This window comes from Marmota monax, unplaced genomic scaffold (genome assembly GCF_021218885.2).
Source record: "Marmota monax isolate L192 unplaced genomic scaffold, Marmota_monax_Labrador192_F-V1.1 WCK01_AAM20220418_F8-fsc00256, whole genome shotgun sequence".
NCBI lineage: Eukaryota > Metazoa > Chordata > Mammalia > Rodentia > Sciuridae > Marmota > Marmota monax.
In genome coordinates, this window is record NW_026692286.1 from 1,160,176 (window position 1) to 1,179,906 (window position 19,731).

General features: G+C 35.3%; 2 protein-coding genes across 3 annotated transcripts in view; one reads left to right on the forward strand and one right to left on the reverse strand.

Moving 5' to 3' along the window:
- Smc4 (structural maintenance of chromosomes 4) overlaps nt 1-4,060 on the forward strand; it is a 33,512-nt gene extending 29,452 nt beyond the window's left edge. The window contains exons 19-24 of the mRNA XM_046440472.2: nt 524-668; nt 889-1,062; nt 1,666-1,848; nt 1,975-2,207; nt 2,645-2,828; nt 3,263-4,060. Coding sequence (XP_046296428.1) covers nt 524-668; nt 889-1,062; nt 1,666-1,848; nt 1,975-2,207; nt 2,645-2,828; nt 3,263-3,415 — 1,072 coding nt within the window. The 3' untranslated portion in view covers nt 3,416-4,060. The remainder of the gene's footprint in view (nt 1-523; nt 669-888; nt 1,063-1,665; nt 1,849-1,974; nt 2,208-2,644; nt 2,829-3,262) is intronic.
- Nucleotides 4,061-4,273: 213 nt separating this feature from the next.
- Trim59 (tripartite motif containing 59) lies at nt 4,274-19,525 on the reverse strand. Of its 2 annotated transcripts, none has more exons than XM_046440477.2 (3): nt 19,318-19,525; nt 18,159-18,232; nt 4,274-7,336 (listed from the first exon to the last, which is right to left on the reverse strand). In XM_046440477.2, the coding sequence occupies exon 3, from the start codon at nt 7,331-7,333 to the stop codon at nt 6,122-6,124; it is 1,212 nt and encodes a 403-aa protein (XP_046296433.1). In that variant the 5' UTR covers nt 7,334-7,336; nt 18,159-18,232; nt 19,318-19,525; the 3' UTR covers nt 4,274-6,121. The 2 variants fall into 2 exon arrangements, with proteins under 2 accessions (XP_046296433.1, XP_046296432.1); XM_046440476.2 differs by having other exon boundaries at nt 19,359-19,524.
- Nucleotides 19,526-19,731: the final 206 nt, after the last annotated feature.

Genomic DNA, 19,731 nt, shown 5'->3' on the forward strand with positions numbered 1-19,731 from the left:
ACACAGGTACTGTGCTGTATACCTGTAATCCCAATGACATGGGAGACAGAGACAGGAGGATCGCAAATTCAAGGCCAGACTCAGCAACTCTGTTAGACCATGTCTCAAGATAATAAATAAAAAGGCCTGGAAGTGTAGCTCAGTGATAAAGCATCCTTGTGTTCAATCCCCTGTACCAAAAAAAAAGAATGCTTAAGAGATTCTTCAATCTCTAAATCTGATAAGAAATTGACAAAAATGCTTGATGATCTAATAGATAACTTGACATGATAGTCAAAGATTGGATGACAACAGAAGTTTATATAAAGAAGTTTTATTAATATATTGAGTGTGGTAAAATAATTGATTCCATAGGTACTTATAAATGCATAAGAACTAAGAATGATTCAGTAAACCATAAACTTAGAAATCTGGAGAAAAAAAAATGTCACTGAAAGTTCTTTGGTAGGGCTGAGGATGTGGCTCAGTGGTATATTTACAGAAGCAACAGATTAACCACATTTTTGTCATTTTGGTTCTTTAGAAATCTTAAAAAGGCACAAGACTCAATTGTTCTCACAGAGAAAGAAATAAAAGACACTGAGAAAGAAGTTAGTGACTTAACAGCAGAGCTAAAAAGTCTTGAGGACAAAGCAACAGAGGTCATAAACAATACAAATGCTGCAGAGGTAAGAATTGGATATACAACCTCAGTGTCTTATAGTAAGTTAGTAGGTTAAAAGTTTTTATAACTAAGCTTATGAAAACTAAAGCTTTTCTGTGAATTAAGGTACTTTATTTAAAGTGGAAGGGATATTGGGAGAGATTGCTAACTCCCATCTTTGTAATGTATATATCTGTTCTATTTGGGAAGACCATAACCTTATAGCAGTTCTTCTTGATTTTTAGAAATCCTTACCAGAGATCCAGAAAGAACATCGTGATCTACTTCAAGAATTAAAAGTTATTCAAGAAAATGAACATGCTCTTCAAAAAGATGCACTTAGTATTAAGTTGAAACTTGAACAAATAGATGGTCACATTGCTGAACATAATTCTAAAATAAAATATTGGCAAAAAGAGGTGAGATTGCAGGGGCTGGGGTTGTAGCTCAGTGGTAGAGTGCTTGCCTAGCGTGTGTGAGGCACTGGGTTGAATTCTCAGGACTGCATATAAATAAATAAAGGTTCATCAACAACTAAAAAACAATTTTAAGAAAAAGGTGAGATTGCTGCCATTAGTTAACTTTATACCAATTTTTCATGAAAAAAGGTTTGGAGTGTTTTGTTTTTTGAAATATATTTTGACTTAATTCTGTGATATAATCAGTTTTCAGGTTTATAAGGGGTATAATGACCAGTAGTAATATTAAGAGAAATCTGTTTAGTAGTTAGTATAGGGCAGTTACTTTCTCATCCCATGTTTTCATGACTACTTTTTCATGTTCATTTAAAAAAAAAAAATAGTGACCTATGCCCATAATCCCAGCAACTGAAAAGGCTATAACAGAAGGATTGCAATTTCAAGGCCAGCCTTGGCAACTTGATAAGACCATAACTTACACAAAAAGCATTGTGGATATAGCTTAGTGGTAGAGCTCCCCTGGGTTCAATTCCCAATATTACAAAAAAACTAATAATGAATCATAGAACCATTTCTTCTTTCTCATATAAATTGAACTTTCAGATTTCAAAAATATCATTACATCCTATAGAAGATGATCCTGTTGAAGAGGTTTCAGTTCTGAGCCAAGAGGATCTCAAAACAATCGAGAATCCAGATTCTATAACAAATCAGATTGCACTTATGGAAGCACAGTGTCATGAAATGAAACCAAACCTCGGTGCCATTGCAGAATATAAAAAGAAGGTATGGATGGACTATTTATATGTAATAGTCAAATTCTTTTAGTTCTTAGTATAAATTAGGACCTTTAATGCTAATTCAGATCTCAGATTTATATCTGAATAGATTTTTCTCACAATCTTTTCACAGGAAGAATTGTATTTGCAACGGGTAGCAGAATTGGACAAAATTACTTCTGAAAGAGATAGCTTTAGACAGGCTTATGAAGATCTTCGAAAACAAAGGCTTAATGAATTTATGGCAGGTTTTTATATAATAACAAATAAATTAAAGGAAAATTACCAAATGCTTACTTTAGGAGGAGATGCTGAACTGGAGCTTGTAGACAGCTTGGATCCTTTCTCTGAAGGAATCATGTTCAGGTTTGTAAAGTTTAGAATCCTGTGGCCTATTTTACATGTTCTCCAAATTGACATTTCTTGAGAAATGTGAAGGTGGGATCTACACATCTTGGTTAGAAGGTCAATATTTATCTGTTTAAATGTAATGGCAATTTACAGCATAAATTACATGCAAATAGCAGATATTTAATCTTTCTCTTCCTACATTTTTAATTTTCAAGCCTTTTCAATCTACATAAAGACTGAGAAATTATACAGAATAAAGAGAAAGGATAGCAAGCAGTACATGACACTGCTGTTTGGTATATGTTCCAACTGGTAAAATTCATATATTTGGAAAAAACAAATGAGATTTCTAAGTAAAAAGATGGTAGAAATCAGTTATAGAAAACAAATCATGAAGTGTTAACCTCAGCTTTACAAGTAATGTAACTGAAAGATTTTCATAATTATTGCAGTGTTCGACCACCTAAGAAAAGTTGGAAGAAGATCTTCAACCTTTCAGGAGGAGAGAAGACACTTAGCTCATTGGCCTTAGTATTTGCTCTTCACCATTACAAACCCACTCCTCTTTATTTCATGGATGAGATTGATGCAGCCCTTGATTTTAAAAATGTGTCCATTGTTGCATTTTATATATATGTAAGTAATGGTGGATTTTGTTGTTTTTTTAATTCTGGAAGATTTGTGGTTTCCATACACATTACATATAGATAGAATTCCTTAAATTCTTTCTTATTACTGAGCTTTTATCCCTATTCTCTAACTCCCTGTCTTCTGGTATCAAAGGAGACCAAATAATTTCTTATTTATTTTGAAGAATAAATTGATGATGCAAATTAGTAGAATCATAGCTAGAATCCCAGATCTCCTCCTAGATCTTTTCTATTAGATTTCTACAGTTATGCTCCCATATTTTCCTCTTAAGCTCACACTGATTAAATTTTAACAATCTATGTAATGTTGAACTTACACTGCCAAAAAAAAAAAAAAAAAATACTTGAAAGTAAAGTTTAGCTGTTTATTATGTGATTTACCTGCTACTACTTAATATTCCTTATTGTTTTTCTCTTTAGGAACAAACAAAAAATGCTCAGTTCATAATAATTTCTCTTCGAAATAACATGTTTGAGATTTCAGATCGACTTATTGGAATTTACAAGACATACAATATTACAAAAAGTGTTGCAGTAAACCCAAAAGAAATTGCATCAAAAGGACTTTGTTGAACTTGTTCATACTGAAGAGTCTTCAAACTGAATTAGAGTTGTATAAATATTCCTAAACTGTATGACAAAAAGCTTCTATTTTATTTTATGCTGTTATTGTATAAAATATATATATATTCTCTATATTGGGAAATTGTAAGAATGTGTTTTGTTTGTTAAGTGCAAACTGGAGGAAAATAAAATGCCAGAGAGTAGGTGACTTGGCCTACACTGGAAAGGCTAGCTAATCTTGTTCAATTTCTTAAGGCATTCCACTCAATTTACCAATTCTGACAATCACTGTTTTTATTACCTAAATAGGAACATATTCTTGCAAATCAGTCATTCTGAATTTTTACAGGGAAGAGTTTGAAATGTACATTTGTAAAACTTGATGTGCCCATTTAAAACTTAGAGTGTTACCTAACAGATTGTCAGGATTTTATTAGGAAGTTATGCTACTAGAAATAGTCTGGGAAACAGTTTTCAGAAGGAATTTTTGTATTGAATCAAGTCTTTGCCTTAGCTCTTCAATCTCTAGATATGCTCATTAGTTAACTCCTCATTCATTAGGTATTAAAAATCCAACAGTTTGCATCATACTAAAGCCATTGAAAATGTAAACACTGGCAGCATGAACCTAAATAAAGCAAAATCTGAAATTTCTAGTATTGTCATTGCTTGAAATCAAGGTTTCATAAGGGAAAAATAAGTTTAATAAGGGCTGGGATATGGTTTGGTATCAAGTACTAAAATTGGAGAGAGAAATGAATGAAATTATTGAACAGCTAAGACCAAAATACCTAATGCAATGCCCATATGAAAATTCCAAAGCTACCATCCTAATTTTGACCACCTCGTTAAGCCAGTCAATGCAAATAAAATACCAAAAGGAGTTTATTAAAATGAATTACTTACACATAAGAAAATTTCAAGATTATGTACTTAAAGGGGTACAGTCTCATCCTGTGAAATACAAAAGAAGCATAGTAGTCTCATTAATGTCAAGCCTAAATTGCTGTATTGCTGTTAATGGGCATACACCTACAAGTAATTCTTAGAACACCTAATTTATTAATTAGTCTTGGCCAATTCAATTTGAGCATAAACTGAAAAGAATCCATGGGTTCTCCCATGTGTTACTACCTATATGACCTTGTGTGTTTTCTTATGTGCAAAAAAATGGGTTAAGCTAACACTGGAAACATAGGATAATTGAATTTGATCTTAATGGTCATTAAACGACAATGTCCTTTATTGCTTTTTTAGATTTCTAAGCAAACATTTAGTGCTTAAGTCTATGTACCAGATACCGCTGTTTCTTACAATTGTCTTTAATAGCTGGACATAACTCACCTCTCATTAACACCCTTCCAATGTTCTGACCACACAATGATTGTGCTGAATGTAGACCAATTGTGATCCTATATTAATGTAATGCCATCATCTGTGTTGACTTAATCTCAGCTGGTAATAAGACCTTAGGAGTTCTTTAGAACTAGTTCCCTGAACAAAGTTACATTCATTCATTATAACCTAGCTGTACATAATCTGTAGGGCTAAGAACATTACTGACCTGGAAAGTGTCTGAACCAAGTAAGGCCCAGAAAGGTCATCCAAGAGCAGCCAGTCTGGGATTTTTGGAAAGCAAATGAGTTTGTATGCTCTGGATTTCACAGGTAATGGGCTAAAAGTCCTCCAACAAGCACCACAACTACAGCCCATTAAGGGAATTTGAGTTCTGGCTTAATAGGCTCCTCCCTTGAGAAAAGTTCAATATAAATTTGCATTACCCATGGGAACATGTGACAAAATTTTATTAAGATGAATATAATGCTATCAAAATCTGTTGGAAATGAAGTATATCATCAGCATGACTATCTAGTAACACGTTTTACAGTTTTTATCCAAGAACTGATTTGACTAAAACATTACAAAATATTTTTTGGTAGTGCTATAGATCACATAGGCAAGAGCTCCACTACTGAGCCATAACCCCAGTTCTTAAAAAAAAAAAAAATTGAGAAAAGAGCTGGGGGTGGGGATCTTGCTATATTGCCCAGGCTGACCTTGAACTTGAGATTCTTACAACTCAGCCTCCCAAATAACTAGGACTACAGGCCTATACCACCACACCCAGCTCCCGAATGACAAATCTTAATATTAGAAATTGTCATTGTTCACTAACATTGACTATCCAAAAGCTTTATTTGGAAAGGTATTAAACATTTTGGCACTCTTTACCTAGTTCTGTTTGACCAAAAAGATCTTAAAGCAGTCCGTTGTCACAAGACTTTGCTGCTTAACCTTTTAATCTTTTTAACATCCTTATTCATCCATTCAAAGGCTTCAAACTTTTAAGGATTTTTTTTTTTTTTTTTGAGAATTTTCCCATCTTTTAATCTAAAAACTATATAGAGAGAAAGATGCAAAGCCAATAGTATAAAATGTTTAAATAGTCCCAGCAGCTTTAAATCAACCTCTTTCATTCAAACCAATAAAAATTAATTTCCAAATCAATTACTAGATTTTATTGTAGTTTTCTAATTATGACTTAGCTATTATGTCTGACATCTCTTCAACAAAAGCATAAGTTTTAACATTTCTATATATTTATATTTGTTGCAAATCAAGTTTGGTTGCTATTTATGCTACCCCTATTTCTCCATTTAGCAGTGGTTAGCTTCTGCTATATACAATGAGCCTATTTACAATTCTGATTTGTTTTCAATAAGAAACTATTTTCCACATGAATTCCTTTAGCAAATATAAGGTATGACACAGTATATTTCTTAAATCATTAAGATTGTTAGATAAACTTTGGTAAATAGACAGAGAGACTTCAGAAAAACATATTGAAGTGATTTCATTTAAGAAGGTTATTATGTGTTGGTTGAAAAAGAGTATCAACATTAATATCACTGAAATTAGTGTAACTATAACAATGTTTAAAATTTTAAAAAATTCTACTTCTTTTTCATCCTTATCAGGCCAGGAACATGGCATTCTTTTTGAAGAGATTTTCATTTCAGGAATGAGAGCTTTCTTAATTTGTCCAATTTCTGTTCTGCTCCACTCTTCTTTTAATATTTTGCTTACTCGAGGATAAATTTCAACAGGCTGAACCTCAGGAAGTGGTCTTTGTTTCAAGATCTGCACACGTTGGCGGACATCATCAATTTTTTCAAGAAATTTAAGTGGAGACTCATCTTGTAATGAAGTTGTCACTGTCATTAATTCAAGCTGCTGCTCTCTTATTTCTTTCATTCTTTCAATTTGCGGAGTATATTCTTGATTAATCAGATTGCCAACATCACAGAGAGCTGTTAGGAAAATTTTTTTTTTCTGTTCCAATGTATCCATAAGCTCCTTAAAATACTGGAGAACAACTTCCTTATCACCTTGGACCATTTTCTCAGAATGCGATTTTTGTTCCTCTAGCTTTTCAATAAGACGAGTAAGATCTGTCCAGTGTGTATCAGTTAACTGTTTAAGCAGTTTTTGAGGTGTGTCCTTTTCTTTCATATAAGCACTCTGAAGATCATCTATAGGATGACCATGATGTTGACCTATAGTGAGGCAATGACCACAAACTAATTTTTTATCTAGCAGACAATAAACATTTAATGGCTGCCGATAATGTTCAGGGCAGGTGACAATATCTGGATGGTCTTCTTGCTGGTACTTTTCAATAATAGCCCTTAATGCAAAATTAACAGGTAATGATTCAATACCAGTTGGAGCAATTTCAATAATACTTCTGCAATTAGGGCACTTGAGTGGAATTCGTAAAGGTCTCCATATATAAAAGTTACCAGATGCCTGAAGAACATTTTCCAAACAATTTCTACAAAATGTATGAGAGCATGGTAGTACACGAGGATCTTCAAATATACTGTAACAAATGGGACACGTTAACTCATCCTCAAAATTGTGCATTTCCTGTCAAGAAAAAGAAGTATATTTAAAGTTTACATATAACAAATACATCTATTATATAAAGTTTCAGTCATTAACCTCCACTATACTTGTCACTGAAAAGGACAATTATTAAAAATTTTAAAAACGACATTCTCAGTAATTCAAATCCTAATCTAATATTGAATTGATAATCTTTAAGAGTTTATTGAAAAGTCAACCCAAGCAAAATGATTCCAATTAGTTCGTAATACAATGCTTCAAATTAGTCGTTTAAATTTGTTACCATGTACTGAAGACTTAAGAAAAATTCAAAATATTCTGCTGAAATCTAATTACAACTACTATATGCAACTTTTTTTCATTATGCTAAAATCAAAGTTTATAGCTAAATGAATTTTCAACATTTTCAATAAGAAAGTTTGCATTGTCAAAAGATATGTATATAATGAATAAACAAAAATAAATATTTCTACTACATAATGTTACACAGAGTTAGCAATATAATATTTTTTAATTCAAAAGGAAAAAACATGCTTTGAGTTGGCTCAGTTCTTTAATTCAAAAGGAAACATAGTCCCCAGTTGGCTCATTCATGTTTTGTTCTTTTTGTACTGGGAACTGAATCAACCCAGTCCTTTTTTGTTTGTTTGTTTTAGATAGGATCTCACTAAATTGCCTAGACTGACTTCTAACTTGCAATCCTGTCTCAGTCTCCCAAATTGCTGGGATTATAGATGAATGCTGCTGTTTTTGCAGTGCTGAAAACAGAACATAGCCTTGTACATGCTAAGAAAGCCCTTTACCAATGAGCTAGGAATTAAACCAGTCCACAGTGTAATTTTCTAAAGCAATAATTTTAACTTGAATATTTGGAAAAGAAAAGGATTTTAAATAGACCTTGAAATAAAAATCAGTTCGAAATATGAAAAAGTTGATTCTGATGACTCTGAAGCACTGAGTAGTGAAAAACTAAAGTAAAGATGCTAAAGAAGATAAAGGACACCATTAATCATCTTTCCTTCACTAAAAAATGTGTATGAGACAGAAAAATAGATCCAGTAATAGTTCAGAAATTTACTGACACAAGTAACGACTTCTTCGCAAGCTACTGATATTTTCAACAACAGAAGCCTGACTTACCCCTTTGATGGAAAAAAAAAAAAAGTTATATCACTGTTAAAACACCAAAACAAGAAAATCCAAGTGCTATTCATGTAACATACTATTGAATATCAAATCCTCCTGTATTACACCAGATTTTTAGATTAAAAGTCTGTGAAAACAGCATCTAAAAATAACTAAATACACTTTTAAGAAAGATTAAAAACCTCTGTAGACTTTAGCTGTTTAGCTTCCTTTACTATATACCAAACTCCTATCCTTCAGCATGAAGCTGGCTCTGCACCAGTTTAGGACTCTGTTAATCTTATTGCACTTTTATTTCATAGCACATAAGAGATTTATAAGAATTTTGTACCAGGCACAGTGGCCCAGACCTACAATCCCAGCAACTTTCGAGGCTAAGTAAGGTGGTAGGATCACAAGGAGGCCAGTTTTGACAACCTGGTGAGACCCTGTCTGGAGAAATAAAGGTCTAGAGATGTATGTAGCTCAGCGGTTGAGCATTCCTAGGTTCAATTAAAAAAAAAAAAAAAATTGAATAAGGATAGGAATTATGTCTAAACTATGCTATATTTCTACAGTCTACACACACAACTTAACACATTAAACATTCATTCCCCATTGGTTGAATCTTAAAAAGTTTTTTTAATAGCAAAATTTCTATTTAGGAAAAGCTTTAGCAGGAGAGTCCATCAGGAAATACTCTATTCAGACTGACAAAATTCAGATCCCTAATGAGCCAAGCTGTGTCATACAGAGACTAAATTTGAATTGTGAAGCATTCCAGGAAACTAAAGTTAATTGGACAATAGCATAGAAGATAATAGTCACTGCAGATAAATTCAAGTGAATGCATGTTGGAAAACCTTTACCACTCTACTCACACCTACAGAGACACTGAAGTCATTCAAACACCATCCAAGAAAAACAAACATATTTCTCAAGAATATTTCAGTGATGTCATAATGCACAATGAAGGAATACACAGAGCAGCTAGAATAAAATTTAAATAGACATTCAACCTAGATTTAATATTATTAGAGTTATTTAATGTATAACTAGCATAACTAACCCTAAAAAATCTTAACATTTCATTCCAAAGCCCTTTATGTATACTTGTCAAAATGCTAGAGAAAACTTCTCTGAGAATGTATTTAGGGACCCAAAAGCTTGAATTTCTTTAGAATGAGAATATTCAAATAATAATAATAAGCCATCTCCAGTGCTTATATAAAATGGAACATAATAGAATAAAAAATCATGGTCTCAAAGTTACTGCTACAGTATGTAGAATTTTTATTAAAATTTAACCAGAAACTTACAGATTAAATTTAAATATCAGTGAAATCAAATTTTATTCTGACTACCCTCTTGCAGATTTCTTAAAAACTGTGGGTATCAAATTAGATAGAAATCATAACGTAAAAGGGACATGCCAAAAAAAATTTTTTTTTAATAAGGCCAGGAACTTTCTGACTGGTTACTGCCTAAGAACTACAGGATTACAGGTTGCTATCACACTTGGGCACTATTTTTCCAGAAATCAGTATGACACTGTAGACCAATGGTACAGAATAGAGGACACAGAGACTAACCCACATAATTACAGTTATCTTATATTAGACAGAGGTGTCTAAAACATACACTGGAGAAAAGATAATCTCTTCAACAAATGGTGCTGGGGAAACAGGAAATCCATATGCAACAAAATGAAATTAAATGCTATTTCTCACCATGCACAAAACTCAACTCAAAGTGGATCAAGGACCTAGGAATTAAACCAGAGACCTTGTGTCCAATAATAGAAAAAGTAGGCCCAAATCTCCATCGTGTGGGATTAGGCCCCAACTTTCTTAATAAGACTCTAATAGCACAAGAATTAAAATCAAGAATCAATAAATGGGATGGATTCAAACAAAAAAGCTTCTCAGCAAAAGAAACAATCAGTGAGGTGAATAGAAAGCCCACATCTTAGGAGCAAATTTTTACCACTCACACATCAGATAGAGCACTAATCTCTAAGGTATATAAAGAACTCAAAAAGCTAAACACCAAAAAAACAAATAACCCAATCAATAAATGGGCCAAGGAATTGAACAGATACTTCTCAGAAGATGATATAAAATCAATCAACAAATATATGAAAAAAAATGTTCAACAACTCTAGCAACTAGAGAAATGCAAATCAAAACTACATTACATCTCAACATAGTGTTGGCGAGGATGTGGATTAAAAGGCACAATCATACATTGCTGGTGGGACTGCAAATTGGTGCAGCCAATATGGAAAGCAGTATGGAGATTTCTTGGAAAACTGGGAATAGAATCACCATTTGACCCAGCTATCCCACTCCTTGGTCTATATCCAAAGGACTTAAAAACAGCATACTACCAGGGACACAGCCACATCAATGTTTATAGCAACACAATTCACAATAGCTAAACCATGGAACCAACCTAGATGGCCTTCAGTAGATGAATAGATAAAGAAAATGTGACATATATACACAATGGAATATTACTCATCAATAAAAGAGACTAAAATCATGGCATTGGCAGGTAAATGGATGGAGTTGGAGAATATAATGCTAAGTGAAGTTAGCCAATCCCCCCCAAAAAAATGCCAAATGTTTTCTCTGATACAAGAGGATGATTCACAGTGGGGTTGGGAGGGGGAGCATGGGAGGATTAGATGAACTGGATAGGGCAAAGGGGTGGGAGGGGAAGGGAAAGGGCATGGGGGTAGGAAAGCCGGTGGAATGAGATAGACCTCGTTACCCTAAGTAGTATGAAGACACAAATGGTGTGATGATACTTTGCATACAATCAGAGATATGAAAAATTGTGCTCTATATGTATAATATGAATTGTAAGGCATTCTGCTGACATATATAACAAATTAGAATAAAAAATAAATTTAAAAAAGAGATAATAACCTAATAGCTAAAAAAAAAAAATTATACAGTTGAGATGGATGCAGTTTGTTGTGCCTCTTACAACCCAATAAAGCTGCTTTTAACAAAAAAATAAAACTTTATGCACCAAAAAAATAAAACTTTATGCAACCTGCAGTGGGTGGAGGGGATGACAACTTTATATGAACCTCTTAAATTTACTGTTTTAGAAAGTGAAAACATCAATAATGACACTGGAAACTAGAAAACAATGAAGCAATGCTTTCGATATTCTCAGGGGACAAAAAGCCTTCCTTAATGGAACCTAAAATACATTTTGATATAAAGGTAACTAGACATGAAACCTCTCACAAATGAGACCCTGCCAATCATTCTTAATGAAGCTACTGCAGGAGAAAAGAAAATAATTCTCATCAGGATAACAAGGAAACAAAGTCCAGAACAACAGTACAGTCCTAAAGAACAGTGTGTCTAAAAAAGACATACAGGGGTGTCTTTAGGTAAATAAAGGAACTGACAAAATTTTTCATGTACTTGAACATACTGAGAGGTCATAAAAAAAAACTAAATTTAGGAAAAAGGAATAGATATAAAAAGAGAATAATATTATATATCCTAGCTGTTTTATTAACATAGTCATATTACATTACATGTGTACACACACACACATATATCATAAAACTGATTTTACCAGAGCAACAAAAAAATGTGGGGTTTTTTTGGAGGGGGTAGGGTCAGGTTTCTGGGCATTGAAACCCAGGGACTTTCTACCACTGAGCTACATTCCCATCTCTTTTTTGACTTTTTTTTTTATTTATTTATTTTTATTATTTAGTTTGAGGTGACACATTATCTTTATTTTATATTTATGTGGTGCTGAGATCGAACCCAGTGCTTCACACATAACAGGTGAGCTATCACTGAGCCACAATCCTACCCCCTTGATTTTTTATTTTGAGACAAGTTCTCACTAGGTTGTCCAGGCTGGCCTCAAACTCTCCTGTCTCAGCCTCCTAAATCCCTGGGATTACAGGAATGGGCCACTGTGCCCAGCAAAAACTAATTATTAATCTTCCATTATAAGAAAGCCATTACATACTTGGGGGAAAAAATAGTAAAAGCATATTATTTGAAAATACAGAAGTAAATACCAAAAGAAACAGTTAAAAGAGATGATTTTATTTCTGGACAGTAGGAATCATGAGTAGGGAAAGTGTGGGCAAGGGTCTGCTATTTTTATTATTACACAGTGGTTTCACTTTTAATCATTAACATGCAAATAAAAATATGTTAGCCAGCTGTGGTGACTCTAGCCTGAATCCCAAACTACTAGAGGCTGAAGTGGGACTGCAAGCTGGTGGCCAGACTGGGCAATTTTGCTAAACCCCTAAATTTTTTAAAAAATGTATAAAATGTTAAAGATACATAGACAACCCTACAAGCACACAGGCAGAAAGGCAGGATGAAAAAAGCAAAACAAAACTATAATGGTCTCAAGATTCTCCTCTGGATGATCCTAATTTTTTTGGATGATCCTAATTTTCAAAAAAAGAATGGCCACAATTATCTCTCATATATGCTTTCTATGATGTGCCCTTTTTGCTACTCTCCAGTCAAGAGATGAAATCTATTCTCCCCCTAGGAAAATAAGGGATGGCTCTGACTGGTTGAAGCAATGTTTTGAGTTCTAGGTATAGCCCTTAAGATGTCTGGCTGGGCTGGGTGTGTTGCCCGGTGGTACAGTGTGCTTGCTTAGCATGCTCAAGGACCTGGGCTCAATCCCCAGAACTGTCAATTAAGAAAAAAAAAGAGGAAGAATTCTGGCAACCAGTTGCTATATAAGAAATCTAGGCTAGGGCTGGTGTTGTGGCTCAGTGGTAGAGTGCTCACCTAGCATGCACAAGGGACTAGGTTCAATCCTCAGCACCACATAAATGTAAAATAAAGATATTGTGTCCATCTAAAACTTAAAAATAAATTAAAAAAAAAAAAAGAATAGAAATCTAGGATACTCTGCTGAAGAGAGGCCAGGTGGAAAAGCAATAAGATGTCAGATATGTTAGTGAAAAAAACTTCTTGGACATACAACTAGCCAAACCTTCAGAATTTTGTTACATAGTAGATAACCAGAATATATATAATGAGTGAAAAAAAAAATTCTACAGACAAAACTGAAGCCATACACTTTCATTAATCAAAGAAAAAAAAGAAGGAATATAAAAATGAAGATTCTGCTAAAAAACAGTTTGAGTCAAGTACAACAGTAAATGTCTATACTCTAGCTACCTTGTAAGCTGAGGCAGGAGAATCACTTGAGCCCACAAGTTCAATACCAGCCTGGGCAACACAGCCAGACCCCATTTCTCAAAAAACAACCTGAATAAAATAATAAAGGTACTAGAAAAATTAAAATTGTAGTGGGATGTAGCTCAGTGGCAAGAGTGCTAGCATGAATGAGGTCCTGGGTTCATTCCCAATATCAACAAGAAAAAAAGAAAGAAAACACAAACTTACAAGAGTAAAGCCAGGCACAGTAATGTAATCACAGCAAGACAAAAGGATTTCAAGTTCAAAGGCAGCCTGCTGAGGCCCCAAGCAACTTAGCTAGACCCTGTTTCAAAATATTAAAAGGGCTGGGGCTAGGGCTCAGTAGTAGAGCCCTTTCCTCACATGGGTGAGGCACTGGGTTCAAACCTCAGCACCACATAAAAATAAATAAAAATATGGTGTCCACCTACAACTTTTTAATATATAAATATTAAAAATGGGGGTGCCCTGGGGATGTGGCTCAGTGGTTGAGCACCCTGGTTCAATCTTCAGTACCAAAAATAAATTGTTAGAGTGCAAACCTTACAAAGAAACCCTCTTAAGCTGGTTTGTTTATTTTAATAAATAAACAAGCCTTAGCTATCTGTGATAGGCAGTCAGCCTCTAAAATGGCCCCCAACAACCTCTACTTCCTGGGTTCTTTTCTAATCTCCTCCCCTTGAGTGTGGACTGAACCAAGTGACTCCCTTCTAACACAGAAAATACATGGAAGTGAGGGTACTATTATCACCTGCAAGTAATAAAAGACCACAGCTTCTGTCTCTTTACCTCTCTTGAAGCACTCTCACTGAGGGAAACAAGCTACCAATGTTATAAGCAGACCAAGGCACACTTGGTATGGTGAGGAACTAAGCCCTTAAGTATAATACCCCACAAGGAACTAAGACTGCAAGCTTCCACATAAGTGAGCTTGAAAGCAATACTTCAGGCCCAGTAAAGTCTATGACTCCAACAGCTTCACTTCAAACTCATTAAGTGGCAGCGGACATAAGGCACCAGCTAAGCCACTCCTAGATTTCTGATCCATAGAAACTATGTTTTAATACTTGCTGTTTTAAAGCTAGGTAATAAGACAATCCTGTAATGTCAGCCACACAAGAGAGTAAGGTAGGAGGATCCCAAGTTCAAGGCCAGCCTGAGCAACAACCTTCTCAAATTTTTATTAAAAAAAAAAAAGGAATGGGGATGGGGATGTAGCTCACTGGTCAAGCTCTTGCCTAATATGTGCAAGAAATACCTGGATTCCAAAATACTCTGGGACCAGGACCAGGGCTCATAGGGTATCTACTGAGGGGTGGAAGGAGGGAAGAGTCTCTTGAATTCTGTCAAATGTTAAAGAAACAATTTCTTGCTCAACTGTAACAGAAAGTAAATATAAGAAGTTTGCAAATTGTTTTGAAGACAGTATAACAGGATTCCAAAATCTAACAGAATATAAACTAAAAATAGGCCAATTTCAAAAATGGAAACTAAGCCAGCAGGACACCCTACACCTGTAATCCCAGAAGTTCAGGAGGCGGAATCAGAGAGGATCACAAGTTAAAAGCCAGCCTCAGCAACTCAGCAAGACCCTGTCTCAAAAATAAAAAAATTTTTTAAAAAGGGTAGAGATGTGGCTCAGTGGCTAAGCACTCCTAGGTTCAACCCCTGGAACCAAAAAAAAAAAGGAAACTGATGTAAAATCCTATACACAATATTAACAAAAACAATTCGGGAGTATAAAAAAATATTGTATCGTGACTCGGCTAAAAGAGTAGTTCAGTGGTAAACATGATTAGCATGAGGGAGGCCCTAGATTCAATCCCCAGCATGTGCGTGCACTCACTTGTGTGTACACACATAATATTCTACCACTCTACCAGTACTAAATAGTTAATTCAGTAGCAGAAAATCTACTAATACAATTCATTCAATTATGTCAATGGAAGAAAAAATCCATTTTTCACATTAGATCTGAAAAAAAGTAAGCAATCCAGAGAAAGGAAGTAGAATGGCAGTTGTCAGGACCTGAGAGAGGGGAGACTGTAGTTATTGGTTAATGAGTGCAGAACTTCAGTCTAGGAAGATGAAAACATTCTGGAAATAGTTACCAAAAAAAAAAAAATGAGAATGTATATAATGCCACTGAACCGTACATTTCTTAAAATGAATAGTTTAAATGTTAGGGCTGGGGTTGTGCCTCAGCAGCAGTAGAGCGCTTGACTAGCATGTGTGAAGCCCTGGGTTCACTCCTCAGCACCACAAAAAAATAAATAAAGGTATTATGTACAACTAAAGGTATTATGTACAACTAAAACAAAAATTTTTAAAAAAGAAACTGAATTTTTAAAAAAATATTAAAATCATGTTATGTATTTTATTTTTTTAAAATATTTTTTCAGTTGTAGTTGGACACAATACCTTTATTTTTTTATTTTTTTAGTTTTTAGTTGTAGACGGACATAATACCTTTATTTTTTGTTTATTTTTATGTGGTGCTAAGGCTCAAACCCAGAGCCTCACACAAGCTAGGCAAGTGCTCTACCACTGAGCCACAACCCCAGCCCCATGTTATGTATTTTAATACAATAAAAAACCTAAAAAAAGTTTTTAACTGTCATGATTATTATCAAGTCTTTCCTCTGCCAAAATAATCTCAAAATCAGTTTATATTATTTCATGCTTTTAAAACACACACAAAAAAGTTGCTGGGTGCAGTGGTACGCGCCCATAAGCCCAGCAGTCTGGGAGGCTGAGGGAGAAGGATCCTGAGATCCAAGCCAGCCTCAGCAACTGAGTGAGGCCCTGATGAACTCGGCAAAACTCTTGCCTCTAAATAAAATATAAAAAAGGGCTGGAGATGTGACTCAGTGGTTAAGTGCCTCTGGGTTCAATCCCTGATACAAAAAGAAAAAAAAAAAAACAACGTAAAATCAAAGATACATATTTTCCTCCAGTGAGTACTAAAAGCTTAACTACTTAGTTCAAGTTTCCCACTTTTTTTGAAAGTACCAAGAAATATGAATATTTTTTAAATCTCAGAAAAATGAAGCTGAATTATCTACTTACAAATTATTTCACAAATTTCTTGTGTTTAAATGTCAAAAACATGTTTGAACTTCCAAACTTTTTATGAAGTCTTTCACCAGAAAGGGCTGACTTGTGCCTCCATAGTATCTAACCAGCATATAAGATAACAGATATGATGATAACAGAAGAAGAATTACGCAACAGCAAAAATACTATACTCATTCTCCTCTGTAAACAACTTTTTAGGTTTCAAATTCATAAAGCTTTACTGTCTTTCATCTCCAAACATGAGAATGGTTATAAAACATTTATTAGATTTTGTAATATTTGAAAAGAAATGATATTTACTATATTACAGAGTTAGATGACTTATCACAGGACTTCTGGTAAGAAACCTGTAAGTCTAGGAAAATTCAAGTGGTGCCATCACCCAGACTGGGGCTCACATCTTTGTGGCCCTGATAAAAACTGCATTTCACGCAATTCAAGACTTCCTTAAGAAAAGCTACCACTGTTATCACCTACATACATACATGATTTTTGTATATGTGGCACTGGAGATTGAATCCATAGCCTCATGCATGAAAGAGCTCTACCACTTAGCTACATCCTCAGCCTTTTTAAATTTTATTTTGAGTCAGGATCTCCTCTAAATTTCCCAGTAACTTTTAACTTTCAACCTCCTGCCTCAACCTCCAGAATAGCTAGGAATGATAGGTATACCTGACCAGCATAAGAGAAAATTTTTAGAAATTACTTTGCCATGTATAAATATACACAAAAATAATAAAGCATCACCATAACTCTCAAACTTAAAAAGAAAAAAATTCTATGATCAGATATGATTTTAATTCTTTACCCATTGTGTACTTTTTTCTTTTATTATATCATCAACCTGTTTTTTCCCCAAAATAAGAAAGCATTAATGAAAAGTTAAGGTTTTAATTGCTTTTTTAATACTTTTCAAAGTGAAAATAGTGAAAAACACTCAGCAAAATATTTACTCAAAGGTCAATATTAGCATTACCTAAAGTCAAATTTGCATCTTGCTTGATTAAATTATGATACCTTCCTTCAAAGGACAGCTAGTTATGACTCACCAAAATGATTGAGATCAATATGTAAATGCATAATAAAAATTTATCCAAATAACAAAAAATTTAATTTGCATATCTGCATGTATGAAATAATTCAATTTGTGTGTGTGTGTGTGTGTGTGTGTGTGTTGAGATGTACACATCCTTGTAAAATTTCTGGAATGGTATGGAAGCGTCAACAATGACTACCTTTAAAGTCAGATGATGGCATTATTTACTTTTCACTTTATGCTCCTTCTATAATGTTATAATTTTATACACCACCAACGTATACCTTTTTTCAAGAGACTTTTAAATTTCACCTTACAGTTTAAATCATACACTATGAAATCATAAAAATCTCTTTTATATTCACTTAAGCTCTGAGTTTACCTCCTTTATTGATCTCCTGTTTCGGATACTGGATATACTTTATCTTCTCCAACTTTTCCAGATTCTTTGTTGTTCTAAAATTAAAATAATTTTATCTTTAGTATTCAGATTTAGTTTCTCAAAAAAAATATATTAAATACGATGTCACGGGAATGACTGCTAATTCACTGTCTTCGATGTGTACCTTTCAGAACTTAGACCTCATTGTGTTTTTAGAAAAGTAGTGACAAATGCCAACAGTTGTTGGACTGCAAGTGGAGCTATCGATTGCATCTTGAAAACCCAATTTTGACACAAAGGAACTTTTTTTTTTTGTACTGAGGATTGAGCCCAGGCACTTAAATCACTGAGCCCCATCCCCAGACCTTTTTGAGACAGGGTCTCTCACTAAACTGCTGAGGCTGGCTTGGAAACTGTGCTCCTCCTGCCTCAGCTTTCTGAGCCGCTGGGATTACAGGGGTGGGTCACTGCGCCGGGCATACAAAGGAACTCTTTTAACGGCATCAAATATCTCACGAGCTTTCGACGCTTTAACTAACATGGTGACGACGAACAAAATATTCAGTCATTTTAGATTGCTTAAAATTAACAGGAAGACAAGAAGCATCCATAAAACACTTGACCACTCACTCAAATCTCTATTGATTTAGGTTATTCAAATCTCACAGTTCTGGTACAGAAAAGTTGTGGGACTCTAGGTCTGTTTAAACTAATACTCTCAAAAGTGAAGTTTCAAATCTGCAAAATGGGCATACTAACAACTTCCCCTGTTAACTCTGTGAAAACTTCACACAAAGAAGGGGCTCAAAATGGCAGCACTCTTCCTTCCCCTTCTCGAAGGTTTCTAACAAACCTCCTCAGGCTCCCAGCTAACATGCCACCTCCACATCCGCGATCTCCCGCCCCAGGCTCCGCCAAGGTTGACCCTGTCGGCATAGTCCCGCTAAGCTCACCATCACCCCCAACAGAGCACCTTCTCCTTCAGAGCAATGCAGTTCCAGACTGGAGAAAGGTAAGTTGTTCCCCAAACACATGTGGCAAACAAGGGAATGGATGCAGCACCCAAGCCCACCCACCCTCTCCATCATCAAGCCCCCACCTTCCCCGCCAAATACACCAGCACAGCAGCCTGCGTTACAGCAAAAGAAAAGGGACTTACAGCCGCCTTCTCAGATCGGAAAAGAAAGTCCTCAGACTCACCGCGAGGAGGTGGGCGACGAAGTAAGCCCACCACGAGGACACAGAACACCACAGCAGCCGCCAGATGAGAGGTGCCAGGGGTCCCAGTCCTCCTCCGCCCCAAAGGACTTCAGGTGCCCCAAAGAGGCGGGGCCTTGCAAAGCCTGACTGCGCAGACGCAGTCTCCAAGCAACGTTCAACTCCGCAACATCTGCCAATGGGAAAAAGCGCGGGGCCGCCGTTCGAAAGTAAACGGCCGCTGGCGCCAGCAGAGGTGGGGGCGTGAGCAACAGGGCGCGGCCTGAGGCGGACGCCCAGCTTTCTACGCCTGCGCAAAAAGCGCAAGCGGCCAAACTCGCAGAGGTGCTGGGAGAGAGAGCAGTTCCTCTGCTGT

What these genes read in the sequence shown, in the direction of transcription:
- Trim59 (XM_046440477.2), bottom strand. Translation starts at nt 7,333, where the DNA reads ATGCACAATTTTGAGGATGAGTTAACGTGTCCCATTTGTTACAGTATA.